General features: G+C 41.5%; 1 protein-coding gene across 2 annotated transcripts in view; it reads right to left on the bottom strand.

Moving 5' to 3' along the window:
- MMRN1 (multimerin 1) overlaps positions 1-20,532 on the bottom strand; it is a 71,010-nt gene extending 50,478 nt beyond the window's left edge. For both annotated transcript variants that reach the window (XM_019488097.2, XM_014599979.3), the window contains exon 1: positions 19,888-20,532. In XM_019488097.2, the coding sequence (XP_019343642.1) occupies positions 19,888-20,429 (542 nt within the window). In that variant the 5' untranslated portion in view covers positions 20,430-20,532. The remainder of the gene's footprint in view (positions 1-19,887) is intronic.
- Positions 20,533-20,772: the final 240 nt, after the last annotated feature.

Below are 20,772 nucleotides of genomic sequence, written 5' to 3'. Positions count from 1 at the left end.
CAGCGTATCCCTTATCCTGACTGCCCCAGTAACATGCATGTCTTCCTTCATTCCAAGGGCCTCTTGTACAGGAAACATTTTTCATAGTTGTGCTCACATCATGTCTCTGGTCTTGGGTCCTGCTGGTGAGATAGTTTGAGGCTATCAGTTTTATGTTTACAAGTAGCTCATTAGCTATAGTACTTTGCATGCCTCTATCAGTAAAAGCGTTAGTACTTATAGAGTTAGGTGCACCAAATAGTAAATTTGGGGAAGTTAGTTTAGGCAATGAATTATCTCTAAAGATGTAGTCCTACTACAACTTGCTCAAAGTCATACAGAAAGTCTGTGGTGAAACAGGGACTTGAATCTAAGTCTTTCAAATCTTATTATAGTGGCAGACCTCCTTTCTTTCAATTTTACCCACCACTGTGCCATTTCCTGTGAGCAATGAATCCTCCCTCTAAACGTCCCTGAAATTAATCCCTGTGCAGACTGCACCAGTTCAGTATGAGCCTAGTTCTTGCGCCAGTTCTCTGCCCATGCACGAATTTTGCCTTTTTTTCTGATTCACTAAGGCATGACATACTCCACACACCAACTCTTCCATGTGGTACCCAAAGTCAATATTAAATGTCTTAACCTTCCAATTCCTTCTCTTGGTTTCCTTCTGTTGGGCTTCCCTGTCTTGCTTCCCTGTTCGTTACAAGGGTGGTGGAAAAGAAACAGGAATAAAAAAAATGGTTTTAAAAAATTCATAAAATTGTCAAAGTTTCAAAACATAAGGCATGCTCACCAGTTCTATAGTTATTCAGAAAATAAATGGAGGGATTAATTATTAAATTAATTTTTAACCAATTCTAATTCCAAGCAAGGGTTCTTTTTTTGCATATTGCCAGGACATCACAAATATCCAGAAACAATCCATTGTCCTCAATAGGCAAAATTTGTTTCTTAATGTGTTAGACAAATTGCTCAAAAGTTTACCTCTTTTTCAGCTGACTGAGCTGTGTCTAAGCTGTGTGCTATGAGCTCATGATATTATGGTGTGTTGCCTGAGTTATGAGTAGTGTTTTTTTGAACTTCAATGGGATCCAATCCTTGGAAAAATACTGTTTGTTTCTGTGTAATACAAACAAGTAGCATTTATAATCTTGTGCTGGGGCTGCATTGTTAGCCAATACAAACTGTCTAGTATCTCTGCATACATTGGTAACTTGTTTTTGCCTTTGATAACCAGCAAACAGTTATCCTAATTGACTGTCTGGGTTTCTAAAGCTTGAATGGAATATATATAATGAAGCAAGCAACAGCTGGTTACAAGCTGGATTTCAGCTACAGAAATGTTCACTGAAAGTAAAATGTCCATTATGCTTTCTGGAAGTCTGTATTTAAGTCTCATTGGAAGTCAATGGGATTTAAGCACATGATCAAATGCTTTGCGGGACTAAAAGTTTAACAATAATACTCATTCTTTCTGTAATAGGGTTGTATGTGGAACAAGTGTCAAATTCTCTCCAGTGTAGAACACCCTGCCAAAGCCCAGTAAAAGGATAATAAGCTGAGCTCAGGGTTCAGCTATGAAGGACTGGTCTTGTTTGTTTTAAAGTGTATGGGTTTTTTCTTAAGTACTAAAATTATCTTTATCTTAGTTGCTAAATTACCTTCAATTGCTCTTAGTATCTACTGAGTCAGCATAGTTCATTCCTATTACCACTAAAAGGCAGCAGGTGGCAGTCTTTCCCAACATACATAGCTGAATGTGGTAACCGGCATTTCACTGACTATATTCACCCTGTTAAATATATCTGAACCATTTCCCTGGGCCTGTACAACACAACTTTTTCCCCCACTATAAATATACCTAGACTTGTTGATTTTGCTTAGAAAATTTCACATTATAATAACATTTTCTTTAAAAAATATTGTAATAACATCTCTTCCCTAATATTTTATGGAGTTACTTTTTAAGTTAAAGGGCCTCTGTAAACCTAACTTTGTGGTCACAGTCCCAGATACCCTATGTGTAGATCACAGCTCTACTGGCAGCAATAGAGATGCCCTAGTTTACACTAACTGAGGATTTTGCCCTTTATGTGTGTTTAGTGAAGTAGAATGTCTTGGCTATATTTTGTGACTATATATGATTTCCCAGTAGCCATCAGGTCAGTCCTAAGCACATCATTTAGCACACTGAATGTCCTTGCACAGGTACAATCAGGGCAGGATGCAAATGACACTGCCAAGCCTGAGTATAGCATGTAGAAATATAACTGACCTGTACTTAACCAAAAATTGCTCTACTTTATTTCAATACTTGCAAGAAAAAGGGGCCTGTGTAGTCACTGAAGGAGTTTATTAATTCCTGTCACGGCGGGGTCCTTCAGGAGGGCCGTGATCTCCTCAAGGCCCTCTCTCCACGCTAATTCGGCCCAAGGGCACCCTCCATTCTCATCCGCCACGTCTTTGCTCTTAAGGTAAATGTAATAGGGAGGCTGCCTTGTGTCTCCTCGGGCACGTAAACTCCTGGACCCCTCGTAGGTCTCCCTATACGATGGGTGCTACTCAAGCACCCTAGCCTTGTGGGCTATGCGTGGCTCCTACCACCCCTAATACCACGCCCCAAGCCTCGCTGATGTACCTGACGTTGGTGTGTCCTTCTCTATATAGTCTGCCCCCTCTCTGGGGTCTTCTCTCACAAGGCGCTCCCCTCTTCGGGGCTCGCCGTGCCCTCCTTGGGCTTCCTAAAATGCTGCCCCCCTTCTCTGGGGCCTTTTCTACCACTGCCCCTCTTCTCTGGGGCCTCTTCTAAAAGTGTTGTCCCGCTCAGGGACCCTTGTCCACTTTGGAACTCTCACCTCGAGCCTCCGGTCTTTCAGGCCCACCGCGCTGCTTCCCCTCTTGCAGGGCGCAGTGCTGCTATCCCCTTTCCTTGGGGACCACCGCAGCACCCTGTCCTTCTTTTGGGGCGATGTGCTGCTAACCCTTTCTGTCTGGGTCCACCGGAGCACCCTGCCCCTGTCCTGGGTTTTTCCCTGCAGCGCTAGCCGATTACCGGGCTCGCTATGCCCGTCCTGGGGTTCTCAATCTGGCCCCTCTCGGGCCTCTCACATATTGCCCCTCTCGGGCTCCTCACATATTGCCCCTCTCGGGCTCCTTGTGCCCACCTTGGGGTTCCTAGTAGTGCCGCCCCCTCTTTGGGGCTCACTGTGCCCACGCTGGGCTCCCTAATAAAATCATCCCTCTCTCTGGGACCTGTTGTGCCCACACTGGGCTTCTCCACAATGTGCTCCCCCCTTCCTGGGGCTCGCCACGCCCACGCTCGGGCTTCCTAGCAGTGCCCCCTCCTGGGGCTTGTTGTGCTCACGCTGGGCCTTCTCAAAACGCCCCTCTCTGGGGCTGGGGTCTATGCACCCCTCACACAACCCGGGGTCTCAGTTCCCCGCCCGCAACCCAATGGTTGCACTCAATTGTGCCTCCACTGGCGCGCAAGCTGCGCCTTCACTGGCGCTAGGGCACCCCGCCCCTGTGGGGTCCCTGTGAGGTCTCCTCCAACCCCTACAGCCTCACCCAAGCCTCCAGTTGTAATATCACAATGTCAAAGCAAAACCACAAGCCCCTAGGCTGTAACCCAAACGCAAGCTCAAGCCGTCTGGCTGTAACTCAAACCCGAAGCCCTATGGCCATAACAACATTGCTCCATATGACAATGGTACTTGCTACTAGGCTCCTTTCCACATCCTCACTCCCAGAGCTCCTGCCTCCCAGGCTGCTGGCAGAGAACTGCCAGCCTGGCCTTGACTCTTAGCTTTATAGGAGCCAGGCCCTGCCCCCTACAGGCAGCTGATTCTTATTAGTCGCCCTGGCAACCCGCAGCTGTATTCATTATGGCTGCTGGGGCTTTTCCCCAGCAGCTTTCCCCTCTCTAGGAGTGGAGCAGCGAGGTGCGCCGTGACAATTCCCTTTTTTTTAATAAAAAAAGACTAGCTTGGCGAAATTGCTGTGAAAAATTTACCAGCCCACTGACAAACTGAGCTTGTATATTACAGGCTAGCTCCAAAGACCCAGGAAGTTGCTGGGAGTAGTTCTTTTGACTTTGTAATCTTCTGTGTCTTTCTCCAGTACATCTTGTATGGGGATTCCTCTCTAGCCTCGCAGTTATTCTTAGGGATGAACAGCTTGATTATGGGAATGAACTTTGGGTTGGTTTGCCAAGGGGCCTCGCCTGCCATGTCTTTGATGGTGATTGCTTCCAGATTGGGAGGACGATGTTTTGGTCCCGTCTCCCCTTAGCGTTCTCCCTTGGTCATTCCTGCTGCTCCACCTTTGTGGGGCTCTAACCTCCCCTACACCCTACCTAACGCCAACCTTGATGTCGTCACCTGCGTTGTTGAGGCTGATGTCCTGTGCCGTCTTTGATGCTCAGGTTCCCGGAATATGATAGCTGCCGGGTGTGAAAGATGTTGTTATCCCAAGCACTTCCCCCAACCTTCCTCCTTCCCAATTATGTGTTGTCTGGGTTCAGTACCAGTCCATCCCCCATTGCGTCACCTCTGCTCTGGGTTGGGTACTTGCCTTCTGTCCGACTTGCCTGTGTCCCGACTCCGCCAAGTTCTGCCGGGCTCCAGTCTCTGCTGTCGGGTTCCTCGGTCCACATCAGCTCTGTGGACCACTTCTCATAGATTCATAGATTCATAGATTGTAGAGTTGGAAGGGACCACAATGGATCATCGTGTCCGACCCCCTGCCCCTGGCAGGAAAGAGGACTGAGGTCAGATGACCCCAGCCAGGTGACTATCTAGCCTCCTCTTGAAAACCTCCAAGCTAGGTAATAGCACCACCTCTCTTGGAAGCTCATTCCAGATCCTGGCCACCCTTACTGTGAAAAATTTCTTCCTAATATCTAACCTAAATCCACTCTCAACTAGTTTACACCCATTATTCCTAGTCACTCCCTGGGGCACCTTAGCAAACAGCGCTTCTCCTATTCCCCTTTGACCTCCCCTAATAAATTTATAGGTGGCCACAAGATCTCCCCTCAGCCGTCTCTTGTGAAGGCTGAAGAGATTCAGTTCTCTCAACCTCCCCCCGTAGGGTCTATCATGAAGGCCACTAATCATGTGAGTGGCCCTCCTCTGGACCCTCTCGAGATTCCCCGCGTCCTTCTTGAAGTGTGGTGCCCAAAACTGGACACAGTACTCCAACTATGGCCTGACCAGTGCCGCATGGAGGGGGAGGATCACCTCCTTTGATCTATTAGTCATGCACCTGCTAATGCAGGACAAGGTGCGATTGGCCTTGTTGATGGCCTCGTTACACTGCCAGCTCATGTTCATCTTGGAGTCAATTATAACTCCAAGATCCCTCTCCACCTCTGAGCTGCTAAGAAGGGCCCCTTCTGGCTCTGTGTAGTCATGGAGACCCCTTCTTGGGGTATCCACCATGTCCCCTCGCTGAGACTGTTTACGTTCTCTGGCCCCTCCAGGCTGGTTGGGGACCCAACTTCTGGTCCCTCCCACCTGTATTCCATCAGGCTTTTTATCCTGGATCTGGAGGTCTGGCTGCCCAATCAGTCCTGGCATGCTGCTATAAAGCATGCCCACACTGATGGGGCTGCTGATCCTGGCTCTCTTGGGCTCGGCCATTTTTTTTCCTTTTTGAATTTTCTCGCAGTGGCTCCACCTGCTGCAGTTTCACTTTTGCCACTTTGATCTCTCTGTGCAGCATCCCACCACCTCCGTTCCATCTCGGGTAAGTCTTTTCCACAGACTCCAATAAGGTTTGGATAAGTTCCCTTATACTACAATGATTGATGCTAATGAAAAGTGAAATCTAATTTACTCTACCATCAAAAAACAATTATTTCCAAAAGGGAACTGAGGTAGTGAAGATTTTCAAGACTGTAATAAGCCCTTCCATATTGTGTTTCCACTGTCAAAATCCTTTCAGCTACACTGCGTAACTTGTAGCATATCTTTGTTCACGTGCTTCTGTATGCTTGTAAATACAGATAATGCTTCTGAACAATTCCTGCCAAGTGTTCCGAAATCTATGCAAAATGCCAAACAATAACACCCAAAAATCCAAAGATTTTGTTCTACTCTTTTTCCATTGTCACAGAGAAGGGATTTATTTTTATCGGATAGTAAATTGGATTACTTAGCTTTTACCAGAAGTGATACTGAATCAGCACAGCTGAACATTGAATCATGGCTATTTGGATTAATGGGGGCTGAAGAAACACAAAAGAGACTAGATCTGGAGCTTTTGTTAAAGGCAACAGAGGGCTTTGCAGTCATGATTAACTCAGACTGTCTCCAGTGCATGTGTTTCATGGAACAATTTAGGATATACAAGGGTTGGTGCCATAGGGCATTTTTACACATGTTCCAGGGTGGGGGAGGGAGGTGTTTAATTAGAGCAGCTCTCTGGAGGCACTCTAATTAAAACGCCCACAGTGTCTCGTGTATTCAGCGTCCTGCATTTCAAAATGGCAGCGGAGGTGCTTTAACTAAAGTTTGATCAATGAGCTTAAAAGCGTCCATTTGAATCTCCTTTGATGTGTTTTAATCAGAACGTGTCAGAGCATGTGTATAGGCATCCATAGTTTTCACTAGTGTAAATGGGGTGCAGGGTAATCATAAAACTTTACCAAGTCAGAACTGTACATCAGAACTGCTTTGCACTGGAAATATAGGATTCTGCAAGGTGCAGGACCATGGAGAATCAGGTGCAGAATGCATGAAAGTAAAATGTAAGAATAAAGGTATTAGACCCTGTGCTCTCACCAAAGTAATATGGTGAGACTATATTCCAACTATGTAAATACTTTTGACTGCTTCAAAAGGACAGGGAATTTTTTGATTTCTTTTTCAGGTTTTGATTCAGAAAACCACAGAAGCAGAGATTTCATTTTAAACATGAACTTTCTGACTGACTTCAAGTTAAGTAGGCAATTATGGATTTATCCACATGATCTGACTGTCTCCACTACTGACTAATGCTTACCCATTTTCCTTGCAATTCACATTGAAAGCTTTAGATGGAGAGTGTTAAGTGATATTATTATAAGTAAGCTAAGCTGAAAGCAAAAGCAGATTGATAAATTTTTCCTACTGTATTCCATTTTACTTCAGTTCGTTAAGCCTCTTGAAAAGTACTATCTAGAGTGCTATGTGCATATCTACATAGCCAGCTACCAGATACTCATGCAGATAGATCAATTGAACTAATTCTCCAATAACATGTACTTCTAAATGGATACAGTTGAACCTTGAAGGCTAAGTACAGTAAGTCAGAAAGCCTGAGGCTGAATCTATTAATTCTTTGCTGGTTAGTCTAAGCTGCATACATTGAAGCAAGTGAACAGACATTTACTTTTGATTCTGGAAATGCAGCCACATGCCTGCATTGGCCCAGGCCAGAATATGAGTGGCACTACAGCACACCTCCTGGCTCAGGTAAAGCAGACAGCTTGGGTCAAGGCTAGCTCACTCACCCTGTGGGGAGGGGAGGGTTGCAGGGGAGGTGCATAGCATTTTGGGATGCTGGGTGACTGTGAGTTAATTTGAGTCTGGAGGGGATCTGGGACAGAAGTTCAATAAACCAATTTCACCTAAATCAGTTAAGTCTGATATTATATTTATCCTTTGCCTTTACCTTAAACCAGTTTCAGCCATTTGAAAGCAGTTTATGTGTACTGGCCTTCTGTTGTGTTACAGATCTGAACCAGTTTATGGTCACTTATACTGGTTTATGTGTAACATCTGTTCCTAGCCAAAATGAATCAAGTTGAATTAGTTTTAAAGGGCCCACAGATTGGTTTGCAGTACTTTGCCAAACTCATTTTAAAAGTGATTTTTATCCAACTGGGGCAAGCATTAATACCGAGAAGACATGAGAGAAGAATTCTGTCTCTATTATACCCAGTCTGCCCAGGCATAAATGTTAAAGAAAATGCAAGCTGATAGGAACTCTTGTGAGAGTAATAGTGAATTTACTATGTTTCCTTTTTAAACCTCATAATGATAATTTTCCCAACCAAAGAGGCTATTTCCAGGGAGAGTTGTTAGGTTGATTTAAGCCTTGATTTTGGGTTGCATGGAAACAAGACATTGAAAAGCCTATGAAATGAAGAATGTTCCCTAAAGCAATAAAGAATTGTTTTCAGTTTGGCATTAAGGATCCCAAGTTTTCTGCTGAGAGAGGATGCTAATTTGCATTATACAAATATGTAGAATGAACGTTTTTTTTCATGTTACTTTGTGAAAACCCAACATGCAAGCACCACAGTTTCTTCTTAATGGGTGCATGTACACTGGATGTTTACTGTGTAGTAGACTAATAAGCTCTGCAGTAAATGTCTTGTGTCTATACATGTGGCCTTACTGGGCCACAGGGAATTAATAAACTCTGCAGCAGGATCATACTTGTAAAAACAAGTACAACCTTGCTGCAGACTTGTAAAAACAAGTACAATCCTGCTGCAAAATTTTTTATTCCTCAGCACCAAAGTTGTAGATGCTCATGTGGCTAGCTGGGTCATGAGGGTGCTTCAGTGCAGGGGCTGCCTGCTGGCTAGCCTGACACTGGAGCACCCTTGTGCCACAGCCAGCCCCTATGCAGTACACTGAGCAGGGTTGGAGCAGCCCTGGGCTGGCAGGGGGACCCAGGGGGTCCCCCTGCCAGCTGCTCCAACCTGACTTGGCTCAGTGTAACTTGGTCCTGGGTGAATATTCAAATCGTGCACCTGGGAGCAATAAATTCTGGTGCGATATGCACTGGAATGTATTGCTGCATGCTAATAGCATGTGTGGACATATCCAATGATTCCCAATGGCTATCTTTATCTATTCCTCACCTGTTTAATATCTATGGACATCATGGAATCTCCAACATCTGTACTCCTCCAGCCTATTTTCCAGAAGATATGCTATAGTTTAAACAGAGGGTATGGGCTGAAGGCAGAAATTATTTGGTAAAGTCTTATGCTGACAGGGGTTAAGCAAGAAGTCAGAACAGATGCTCATAATGGTTTCTTTTGGTTTATGAATCCCAGCTAAAAAGTAAGATTAGGTTATATTAGCTAGAAAAAAGGTCTAAAGCAACTGTGAAATTGATTATCCATCCTGAATTTGAAGCGTAAAAAGCAAACAGTATAAGAAAAATACATTTATTTTCCACAGATATTTTTTTTCAGCTCAGGTTATCTAGTATGTAATGGTGGCTGCATCTACATGTGCACTTTACTGTGGAGTAGACTAATTAATTAGCTGTGGGGTAAAGCATCACTGTCTACACATGTGATGATACTATTAGGCCATAGTAAACTAATTAACACCACTGTAAGACATTACTGTTGGGGACAGTACTATCTCATGGCAGAGTAATAAACTGTGATTAAACGCAGGTATAGACACTGACCATCGGTATAAATTGCACCTGGTTACAGGATCATTGAAAATGATAGCTGGATGCAGCCTGAGGTCATATAATCCAAGCAGTCATATCTCTACCTACACCATCCCAGACAAAGTCTTGTCCAACTTGCTGTTAAACATTTCAACTAACAGAAATTCCACAACTTTCTGTATGATCTTTTCTGGTGCTGAATCACCTACAGACACAGAAAACTCTTCCTAATACCCAACCTACATCTCATTCATGGTAATTTAAACCCATGACTTCTTATCCTGCTCCCTGTGGGAACAGAGAACAGTTGATTGCCATCTTCTTTAAGACAGCCCTTTCTTGTATTTGAAGTGGTGTCAAATTTCCCTGTCTTCTCTTCTCTAGACTTAGTAATTTTAGTTCTTTCAACCTCTTCTATATGTCATGTTTTCTAAATCTTGAATAATTATTGTTCTCTACTTAACTTAATCTAGTTTGTCCATATCTTTCTCATAGTGTGGTGAACCAGTACTGGACACAGTACTCCAGCTGAGGCCTACTGAAGAGTGGAAAAATCACTTCCTGTAACTTGCATATGACACAATAGGGAAAAATAAAATAGTACTATTTGTTTTTTAGCAGGATTCAAGGCCCTGACATTTTGTCCTGCATACTCCAAAACACATGTTCTACTGTCATCACCCATTTCCTTTGTCACAGATTCCATGTACAAATCTTGGACTGTGAACAGAGCAGTCCCTTTTTCCTATCCAAATTTTGATTTAATATTATGATGAGTTAAATCTTCTTCTGTCAGATGCTTCAGTGTTAATACACCATTTCCACTTTTCTCTTGCAGTAATTTATAGGGATCACCTAGTTGGCTGAGACAAAGAAAAAACTATCTTGTGACATTGTGTGTTACCTTACTTTCTGCACCCAAGTGATAGCGAGTGAAACCTAAATTTTCACACCCCAGTCAAAATAATCCCAGTTTCCTACAGAAGGAGTTTAAGTTTTCAAAATCAGTTCCATTAGCATGGTTTGAATACATTTAGTTGAGAATCCAAGCCAACACCTGTTTGTTTGTTTTTTGTTTTTTTTAAAAAACCTCCTAGTTACAGTTATTCATAATGTTCTACCTCTGGAGTATTATCTACCATACTCTAATCAGCCCTGAGTATGATGTCCTATATGCTAACATCCTTCTGGTGGATTGCCATTTTATATTATAGAATCATAGAAAATTAGTGTTGGAAGGAAGTCATCTAGTTATGGAGTCCAACCCCCTGCTCAAAGCAGGTCTATCCCCAACTAGAACATCCCAGGCAAGGCTTTATCTAGCCTGGTCTTAAAAATCTCAAGGATGGAGAGTCCAGAGCTTCTCTGGGTAACCTGTTCCAGTGTTTTAATACCCTCCTAGTGAGCAAGTATTTTTATAATATCTAACCTAAACTTCCCTTGCTGCAACTTGAGGCCATTGCTCCTTGTTCTGGCATCTGCCACCACTGAGAACAGTCTAGCTCCATCATCTTTTGAACCCCCCGCCCCTTCAGGTAGTTGAAGGCAACTACTAAATCCCCTCTCAGTCTTCTTTTCTCTAGACTAAATAAACCCAGTTCCCTCAGCCTCTTCTCATAAGTCATGTGTTCCAGCCCCCTAACCATTTTCATTTCCCTCTGCTGGAATCTGTCCAACTTGTCCACATCCTTTCCATAGTCGGGGCGCCAAAACTGGACACAGTACTCTACATATGGCCTCACCAGTGCTGAATAAAGGGGAATAATCACTTCCCCTGACCTACTGGCAAGACCCCTACTAATGCAGCCCAGTATGCTGTTAGCCGTCTTGGCAATAAAGGCACACTGTTGGCTCATATTCAGTTTATTGTCCACTGTAACCCCCAGGTCTCTTTCTGCAGATCTTGTGCCTAGCCAGTCCATAAACAAAGATGAACCTTTGTATTTAGTTAAACTCTGAGTTTATATTGCCTTACTTTTCACCTTGAGACTGGTTCTGCTACTTACCTATTCTTGCTGCCTAGAACCTCACTCTCTCCCTGATTGCTTTTAGTAAGATTTACAGATTAACAGCCTGGTCCAAACCCTGTTGAAATTGATGCAAGTTATTTCATGTCCTTGAGTGGCTTGGAATCAGGTCCTGTGGCATTATGTCCTGGGAGTACAGGTGGCAGAATCTGCCTCTCAGCAATGTCAGTACAGAAATTGTTCTTAAGCCACTTTTGTTCTCTAATAAGCAACAAGAAAAAAACCTTCTGAGAACATATGGAGGTACCTTGCTGCTGTTCTTTTTCTTGCCACATTTATTCTAGGAATTATGTGTTAATTTTCTACAGTGTTAATTAAATTCATATCTATGAGAGTCCATATTCTCTGTGCAAATTTAAGCAAATGTTGATTTAAAATACTGCAAGGACCTAAATGTCCAGCCTAGGTGAATTATTTGAAATTGAATCCTAACATTAACTGGCTACGTTGTTAGTACAATCTTAATTTGTGTAATGGGAAAGAATGACATTAATGTGAAAAAAACCTTTTCTGTTTTCAATCATTGCAACTCACATGGTAAGTGAAACAAAGCATAAGAGCACAGATAAACATCTAGAATACTAAAGTAATTAGTATAATGAAGAGAGTGGGAGTAGTTATTACTGCCATAAAATATTGCAGACTTGAGACGGCAAAATCATCAGCACTTAGAGTAATGCCCCAGATGAAGCTGATCAAAGAAGCATCCAAATTTGGCCTTTAAATGAAGAGGCAAAGAGAAGAGGTAATGAATGTTTTCCTTGCATCTGTTCCCAAATGGCACTTGGAAATGGGTTTGGGTTACTCTAGCACTGAATTTCCCATTCAGTTCAAACCAGACCTGGCTTTTATAATACCTAGTAATCTTCACCCCAAAGCTGCAACTTAGAAAACCTGCCCTTTAGATTTTGCTGTTTTTTTCTGAACCACTTTTTGTTTTCAGACATTAACCTTTTCAGAATTGCAGGGGCATCTTACATAAAGCTTTCTTTTTTCCTTTCTTCCATAGTGCCTGGGGAGAAGGTAGTGGGAAGGGAAGGGGAAATGCAAGTGATGGGTTTTAGTTTATTGTGGTACCTGTAAAACCTCTGTAAGAATCCAGACAACCTATCAGAATTATGTATACTGTCTTCAAAAATACCCCATTCACAACTGTAGATATTTGGAATGTAAATAGTAAAACTGACCCTAAATAATGTTTCTGTCCACTATATCCATAGGTCAGTACTACTGCTAATTCCATAACATAGTGTCACTGATGTCCTAAGCGAACATTTTCTTAAAACATACATCCTTTTCTAAAAACTCTTTACCCTTTTTTACTTCTGTATTCAGCAGGTCATACAATTTTTATTGAGACATAGACAGGGTGTGGCAGTGTCCCTGGCTGACCAAGGCACAGGGGAAGCCCCGGAGGTCCTCCTGCCCCACTCCAGTCATATACTGCAGCTGTACAGGGTACCAGGCTCAGCAGGGGACAGCAGCAGCAGCAGGCACGTTTCCACTTCCTGCACCTGCTCCCTGCCACCTCTCTGTCCTGTGTCCCCTGCTGGCCAGGAGCAAGTGCTTGAAAAAGCCTGCCTGCCACTGTCCCCAGCTGAGGTAGGCACAGGGGGACTGGAACAGGGGGTTTCACCCCTATTACTAGGGAGAGCCTGCGGGATAGATCTGCAGGGCTAAGTCCCTTTAAAATGAGGATCTTTCAAGCCAGAAGCAGTGAAGAAACATAGCTGGGGTCAAACTACAGACTCACCACTCCTGGAGACTGCACACTGGCAAGGAGGATCTCCTGGGTTAGCTTCACCAGACATAGAACCTGGTACCCAAGTTCCCGTGGGGAGGAAGGCAAGGTCTGGTAGTAGAACCAGGATGGGGACTACCCTTGAGTGAGAGATGGGAGACATGAGATGCCCTGGGGCATGCAAGGAATGGACCTGAAGACAGGTGGATCTTAGTAGGGTAAGCCACATAGTTTTTTTTTCCTTTGTTACCTTTTTGTGTCGGGAGGATGTTTTATGTTTGGGACTTTATTCATGGCCCAGAGTGGCATGACAATTTGTTAAAATCTCTGATGACAACTTGTGGAATGGATGTGACTATAAGGGGAGATATGGAGGCCGCACAGCAGAATACTGAAACATGGGACTCTGCAGTAGTTGATACTAAGTGGGTTGTGAGTGCTTGCATTAAGGCCTGGGATCTTCTAAGGCAGTGAAAGTAGAGAATCCACAGACCTTGCTCAGAGTCCATTAGCTTGCAGAGCTGAGAGCTCTGGGTTTGAGATCCAGAACGGACAAAACTAGGATTGTTTGCTAAGGCAAGGAGAGACCTTATAGCCTGAAAAGCTGGGGGCCTGGACCAAACCACCGATAGTAGTAATATCGGTAAGGACAAGGCCCCTAGATTTAAATCCATACCACTCCACTCCTTGAGATGAGGCAAGCTCTCCAGGTTATTTAACACTAAGGCAGGGCATGCAAGTAAAAGGGGGAGTTTGAGGCCCCCCTGGATTGAAACCCTCTGGGTCACCTGCCTGTCATGCCCTGTAACAGGGAATCCCAGACTTGTTCCTGTCCTGCTCCAGCTGGGGGCTATAGGAAACAGCTGGATCTGCCCATAAACACAGACCTTTCTGTAGTGGCATATCCAAGTCGCATGTAACAGCAATGGTGGGGCATTTTATCTGTTACACACAGGATATAAAATGGCAAATACTAATACCCTGCTTAATAATTTGCTTGGGTCTTTAGTAAACCATGTATGCTGAGCTCATGTGCTCACTATATACAGAAAAAATTAAGTAGTATTAGACTTGGGATACTAAGGTAGGTTCAAAAATATTTTCATTCTTACACTGTTGGAAGGGAGCAGAACATTATGGAAGGACTTATGTGGTAGGAAGGAATGGTAAGGACAACTAACTTTTCAAGTATCTTCAGATATTTAGTTACTTGAGAAACTCAGCCTTGCATGACAGGGCCTCCCACGCAGGCCATAATAAAAGAGCTACCACCAACCACCACCACCACCAACCACCAACAACAGGCAATATGGAAGAGAGGCTTAAAATAGCACATGGACTTGTAAAAACTTCAGTCACCCACTCCAGACCTATCCTCTCTTTTGAATGCTAGATTCACCAGTGCCTTCTAAACACTTTGTCTGACTTCTGAGTTGCAAAGAAGCCATAAACCTGGCCTAACTAATCAGTTGAACTGGGTTTACAGCTGCTTTGTGTTGCTGAATCAGCCAGAGTACTATTTAATTTGTGCACTATATGTATCTTTAGGTTCATAATGTCAGAAACAATATACTAGTATACATTTAGAATTTCAGAGCTCTGGTTATTTCTGTGCAATGTTCCTGCAGCACTCACATCTGATGTGACAATTTAACAAATCTATCATTAAACCTTTTTGTGCTTAATGAGTATAATGAGTAATTAATAAGAGTTCTTGAGATGGAATGGTGGGATTTTGAACTCTTTGTGATTGTTAGACTAGCTTCAGACTGGCTCTACGCTTCCTAGTAAATAAAATCGTTACACCATAACTTGCAATGAAAAACTGCAGTAGTTTGCCCTTTGTTGTAAATTAATACTTTGGATCAAATCGGACTCAGTTGTATAGTTCCAAAACAAGGCTTAATTTAATTTTAATTGTATCTTACTTACATTCTTTATGGCATCTTGGCATTTGAATGTTGAATAGATACCACCCATTAGATTGCTGTGAATTTTAAGGGTTTTTTTCTTTGTCTTTCTCACTCCATTTTTTTAAATTGACATCAGTAAGATATTGTTGTAATTGTCAATAGGAAATTATTGATATTACTAAATTATATCTCTATTCTTTCTTTGAGGCAAACGGTCAAACAATTACAATCCTTTGTACTTCTAATGCACCTTTCAATTTAGGAACATAGCCCAGATCCTCAGCCCATCATCCTGTTAGTAGAGCCAAAATGGGCCCAGTGCAGGGGGTGGGGAAAGAAGAGGAAAATCTGTTCAGTGGCAGGCTCTGCCTCCAAAAAAATCAAAGGAATTACTCAGAATTTCCAATAATGTTACTAAGAATTTGAACTCGGACAATCACATAAATCACCCAGCAAGTCATCTTGGGTTGGGAAACCAGCTTTGATTCGGGTTATCCTGCTCCTGTTGTTCCCACAATCAATATGAATCTAATGTAAAGCCAAATCAGTGAAGTGCCCTATTAGTATTCCTTACCAAATTACAAGGAGAGGCTTAGACTGAAACTCCTTGGACCTTTTCAGGACTTAAGGTCAGGCACCAACTCTTTTGGTCAGGCCCACTTCTAACTATCCAACACTTCTAACTCAGTCCCACAAACACTTACAGTGTGGTTCTTCTCCCTGTGATTTGAAGGACTAAACTTTATTCCCTCCCCCTGGAAATGAAATCCAAATGGTTGCTGGTCTTTGGTAAGGTGACCAGAGTTCTCTAACTACGTTCAGAGAAGAATATGAAGATCTTTTTTAATGAATATATTCAAGTTCCTCTTTAAAACTCATTTCTTTTGCAAGACTAACATTTGGGAAATGACCCAAACTGAATGATTCATTAATTAATTTTTCCTTTGGGGTTCCCAGTGTGACCCAACCTCACACAGAAGGAATATAGGCCTTCATGTTTCAGAATTTATGCCAAGGTCATCAGTGGGTGCTAGGAAGAAACTTCTTTTTGGAGCAGGTTATCCCATAATATTCCACTACAGTGGGCATTATGCCAGAATACTGCTGGAGTTGATGGACCTCTACTCTGATCCAGTAGGGCAGTTGCTATGTTGCATGTTTCTTTCTACTACAGTTTAAGTACTTGGGGTTAAGAGCTGTCTTAGGTTAATGTCTTGTAGTAATGAGCACATTTGCTCCCTGTTTAAGCAGCGATAGCCTATATCTTCATAAATACTCAGTAGGGATAGCTAAAAATACAGTAGTTCCAATTTGTGAACAATGTAGACAAAATTTGTATTCCTTTAAGAACAAAACTATTTTTTGATACAGGCTTTTTTTGATACAGGTATTTTTTGTTAGGCTCCTACAGCCTAACAGGCCATTGACTATATTAACACGGTGTCTCTCTCCCCATCATTCCTTCCTTCCAACCAGAAATTCTATCTTGAACCTGAGATACTTCACCAGTGAAAGTTTTGTTGAAACCACTATATTTCTGCAAAACATCTTTGAATTCATGAAAAAGTTGTCAAACGTGAGCTCTCATGTTTATCACATATCTATAATCACAGTATGATATATATTTAAAGTAGGTAACTAGTTTTAAATTCTGTTTCTATTCTGTGTTATCCCTTCTGTGTTATCATGCTGAGTTCTTTTTCTGTTTTTTTTTCCATATTTTTGTTTTGATTGTCTGTATAGTACTCTAAGTGGTTTGATGGTAAAAACACACTTTAGGTAAAATGAATACTAATAACTGATGTAATTAGTACCAGAAGGGATGCATTTCTCATGAACATTTTTCAAATGTAATTCTATTTTTCAGCAAGCCTGAATGTTTATGTAATGTATATACACAGTACAACTTCTATTACCCAAATGGCATATGGGGAAATGCATAAATTCAGATAACTAAGAATAAGTATAATGGAGGGAATTTTCATTGTAATTAAAAAAGTAGGGTACAAAACCTTGTTTCAGAGGATGGTTATTAGAACAATTAAAGTTGCACTATATATACAGACTGTACTGTTCAGCAGATGTGCCAGCTTGACAGGACTGGAAACATGTTTTTCTCCACAGAATTACAAAATTAGTATGTTTTTATTTTTCATAACATATCCAATAGATTTCCCTATTATTTCTTTTGTTATATTTCCCCTTTCTGCCTCTTCCTATTGTGCATTGTGTACAAAGCCTTTTCACATCAGTGTTCCTGCACATGTGGTAGCACAATGGGTTGTTGCAAAAAATAATTCTGTCAAATGGTTTCTGCAAGGTTACTGGAAAATTCACTTTGAAAAAGTGAACATACCAAAAAATGAATATGTCCATTCAAAATAAAATAAAGGGAAAGTCATATGTATAATATCATCAAAGACAATGCACCTTAAAACTATTAAAATTGCATTTGATATATTTGTGCTGTGCTCACATTATACCGTGAGAGACAGATCCATCAAGCTTTCTGTATCGATATAAAGTTTTAGACTGCATCATTCTATTGTGTTTAACATCACAGTGGTAAAAAAGATATACTTGATTATGTTTACATATTTATGGTTTAGAGATTAAAATCTTCACTTAAATCTTATAGTGCTTTGCAACAGTAGATATTGAAGTACTTTACAGAAAAGATCAGTATCATTAATTACAGGAACAATTGTTTTCAACAAATAATACATTTGCAGAAAACTAGAATTGTTGGAGATCAGAACTACTAGCTAATTCAGATCAACTTTGGGTAATCATTGCTGTCAAAAATAGGGGGAAAGTTTAAAAATGTTTCACTTTTGAAATATCAAAATATTTCCTTCCTATATTTACTAACAACATTTTTTAAAGTTTCCTTTTCAGAATTACATCATTTACACATTGATGTAAATTAGAAAAGAGAAGATATTTAAAAATAGTTAAATAACTCGAAAATGAAAGAAAATGTTTCATTTCTTTTTCCTTTCAACTAAGCTTTAAAAATGTTATGCTTCAGTTTCACCAGACCAAGTTTTTTTCCCCCCTGATATATTTTTCTTTACACTAAACTGAAAATCTGTTATTCATTCAGCCTAAGACTATATTTATAGATGGGGAAACCAAGGCACAAGGCAGTAAATTGACTTGCCAAATCAATTATAATAATTGATAATCTACTAGTAGATCTGGGAATAGAATATAGGTCTCCTAAAATTACTGTAAAAATACACATACATACTTTTGAAACTAGACCCAAATACAGACTAGGAGTGTAAAGAATCCTGAGAGACAAAATACTAACCTTCTATCTAACCAACCAGACAATCTAGTCCGAACTGTAAATGTTGATTTATCTCATCAGAGTGAGAAGCCATGTAGTCTGGTGTGAGAAACAGGGTGTGAAGTTGGCATTCTGACCCTTAGTAGGGTCTATACTACTGCCCAATGACTGTAATCACTTGGAACAGTATCTAATCTTGGCTTTGCCACTGACTTACTACATGGATCACTACACATATCCTCAATGGGACCACTCACAAAATACAGTACAATTTAAGTACAATACAATTTAAGATATGTGTAATTTAAGATATGTGTATTTTATCTCTCTGAGTCACAGCCAAGCTTGTATAGGTGCAAATTGACTGAGCTCTCTTACCCCAAGGTTAAGTTTTAACTCTTTTATCCATTATGCTGTCTGCAATGCTTGCCTCACTACTGCAATGTAGTGACGATTAATTTCACTATAATACTGAACAGGTGGCTTTGCCAGAGCTGGCTATCATTTTTGACAAGTTTAGGAATGCTTGGAGGTTCCAGTACCTAGTCAATTGTTACAGAACTGACTACATAATCAATATGGGAAATCCTATAGACTTCAACATTAGCATATATTAAAGCTTTTACCTGCCTCCTCATAAAAACAGTGATGAAATTATATGACCTCTTACCAGTAAGGAGATCCAATTTCACTGGAGTTAACCCAACCAGAAAAAGTGTGGGTAGGTGTGTGTTATAACAGATTATATTCACTTCTGGAGAAGCATTGCATTATAGGTTTCTAAGGAAACACTCGCTTACTGAAGTACTAGTATTTCTTCCTTTATTTTTTATGAGATATCATGTTCACATAGGTCCCTATGTACAGTGACATCAGTGGAAATGTTTTCACTGACTTCAAAGAGCTTCAGACATGTACAGAGCGATGTAGTTTTATACTATGGAGAAATGTACAGGAGTTTGCAAATGACTTCAAAGAGCTTCAGACATGTACAGAGCGATGTAGTTTTATACTATGGAGAAATGTACAGGAGTTTGCAAATTCTCCTTTGCTTGAATTAAAAACAAATCTAAATTTTCTACGTCAACAAGTACATGCATTCTGTAGAAAATGGAATCTCTTTTATATAACCATTGAGTCTTAGATATTACTGAAAAACAGGAATATCTTGCACTCATTTCTTTTTTCTGTAGAGTTATCTGATCCATATCTGCTACAGTTTAAGCATCACACTGCCTCTTTAAGGTAGGTAAGTATTATTACCTCATTTAAAGCTGAAGAAATTGAGGCACAAAGAGTAGGCTACAAAACTAGCCAGTTTCAGGTCTACAGCTCCAAAGATTATTCATTAAACTTAGCAAGTATAACAGCCACTCATGTGTAAACTGCTGTACTATGATTCAAGTCTGAGCCCTACTGAAATCAGTGACTTGTCATTGATGTCAGTGGGATCAGGATGTAGCTCAAAGCCTCTATAAGCAGACTGTAAGGTGAAAGAATAGAATATGTAGCTTTCCTTACTTTCCACGAGTAGTTTCAAAGCTGGATTTGTGGACACTGGCATTCTGCTTAGTGCTGGTGCTGTCAGTGCTATAGAATGACTGCCTGGGAGATCTGTTTGCTGTTGCAGTTTGGCTTTTGGTGACCACTTGCTGGGGAGGTACCTTTTTAGGTATGCTCTGTGGCAGTGTCCTTGTGCTGCTAGATTGGGTTCTTGGCTTAGCACTAGCATGATCACTAGCACTATTCCTGCTGGGCTGGGTTGTTGGAGCGGAGGATTTCTTTGCCTGGGTCCTTGGCAATGTTTTCAATCCTGGAACCTCTTCTGTGGGTGCAGAGGTAAGCTTTTCAAGATGATCCTGTGATGCACTCACTGCAGATGCTTGGATCTCAGATGGGGTAAATGTTGGTGGTGTTATCTGGTTTCTGAAGCTGTGCATTGCAGAAAGTAAAATAAAGTCCGAGTGGCTTGCTTGGCTTTCACCATCCCCAGCTGGGGTACTAACCACCAGACTGCCAAACTGTAAATGTGACAGAAGCAATAAGATGGTTATCTTCTTCATGCTGTTTGTTAGTAAGAACCACAAGATCTTTTACATGTATCCCTTGTGCAAGGATCCAGTATCTTTCCTTACTCACTGCTTTCACAGTGATCCTATGTAGAAAGAGCTCTGCTGCTTTTATTTTTGGAGGAAAGGAAACAGGTTTTAGTCTTTCAAAATGGACAAAGGAAGCTTCATTTCCTGTTTCTGTGGATTCCTCTACAACCTGTGACCCCCCTGGAGTGTTGAAGCCTGGAAAGCCTTACGGGAAGGAAGAAAGGATGCTCTGCTGAAGCTACAGAATGAAGATTAATGACATAAAACAAATGTGGGAAAATATTGTCAGTGAAGTCAGTCTAAGGGG

The sequence above is a fragment of the Alligator mississippiensis genome, chromosome 2 (assembly GCF_030867095.1).
Source record: "Alligator mississippiensis isolate rAllMis1 chromosome 2, rAllMis1, whole genome shotgun sequence".
In the NCBI taxonomy this organism is placed as follows: Eukaryota; Metazoa; Chordata; order Crocodylia; family Alligatoridae; genus Alligator; species Alligator mississippiensis.
Note: the sequence above shows the minus strand (reverse complement) of the source record. Positions and strands in the feature narration are given on the sequence as shown.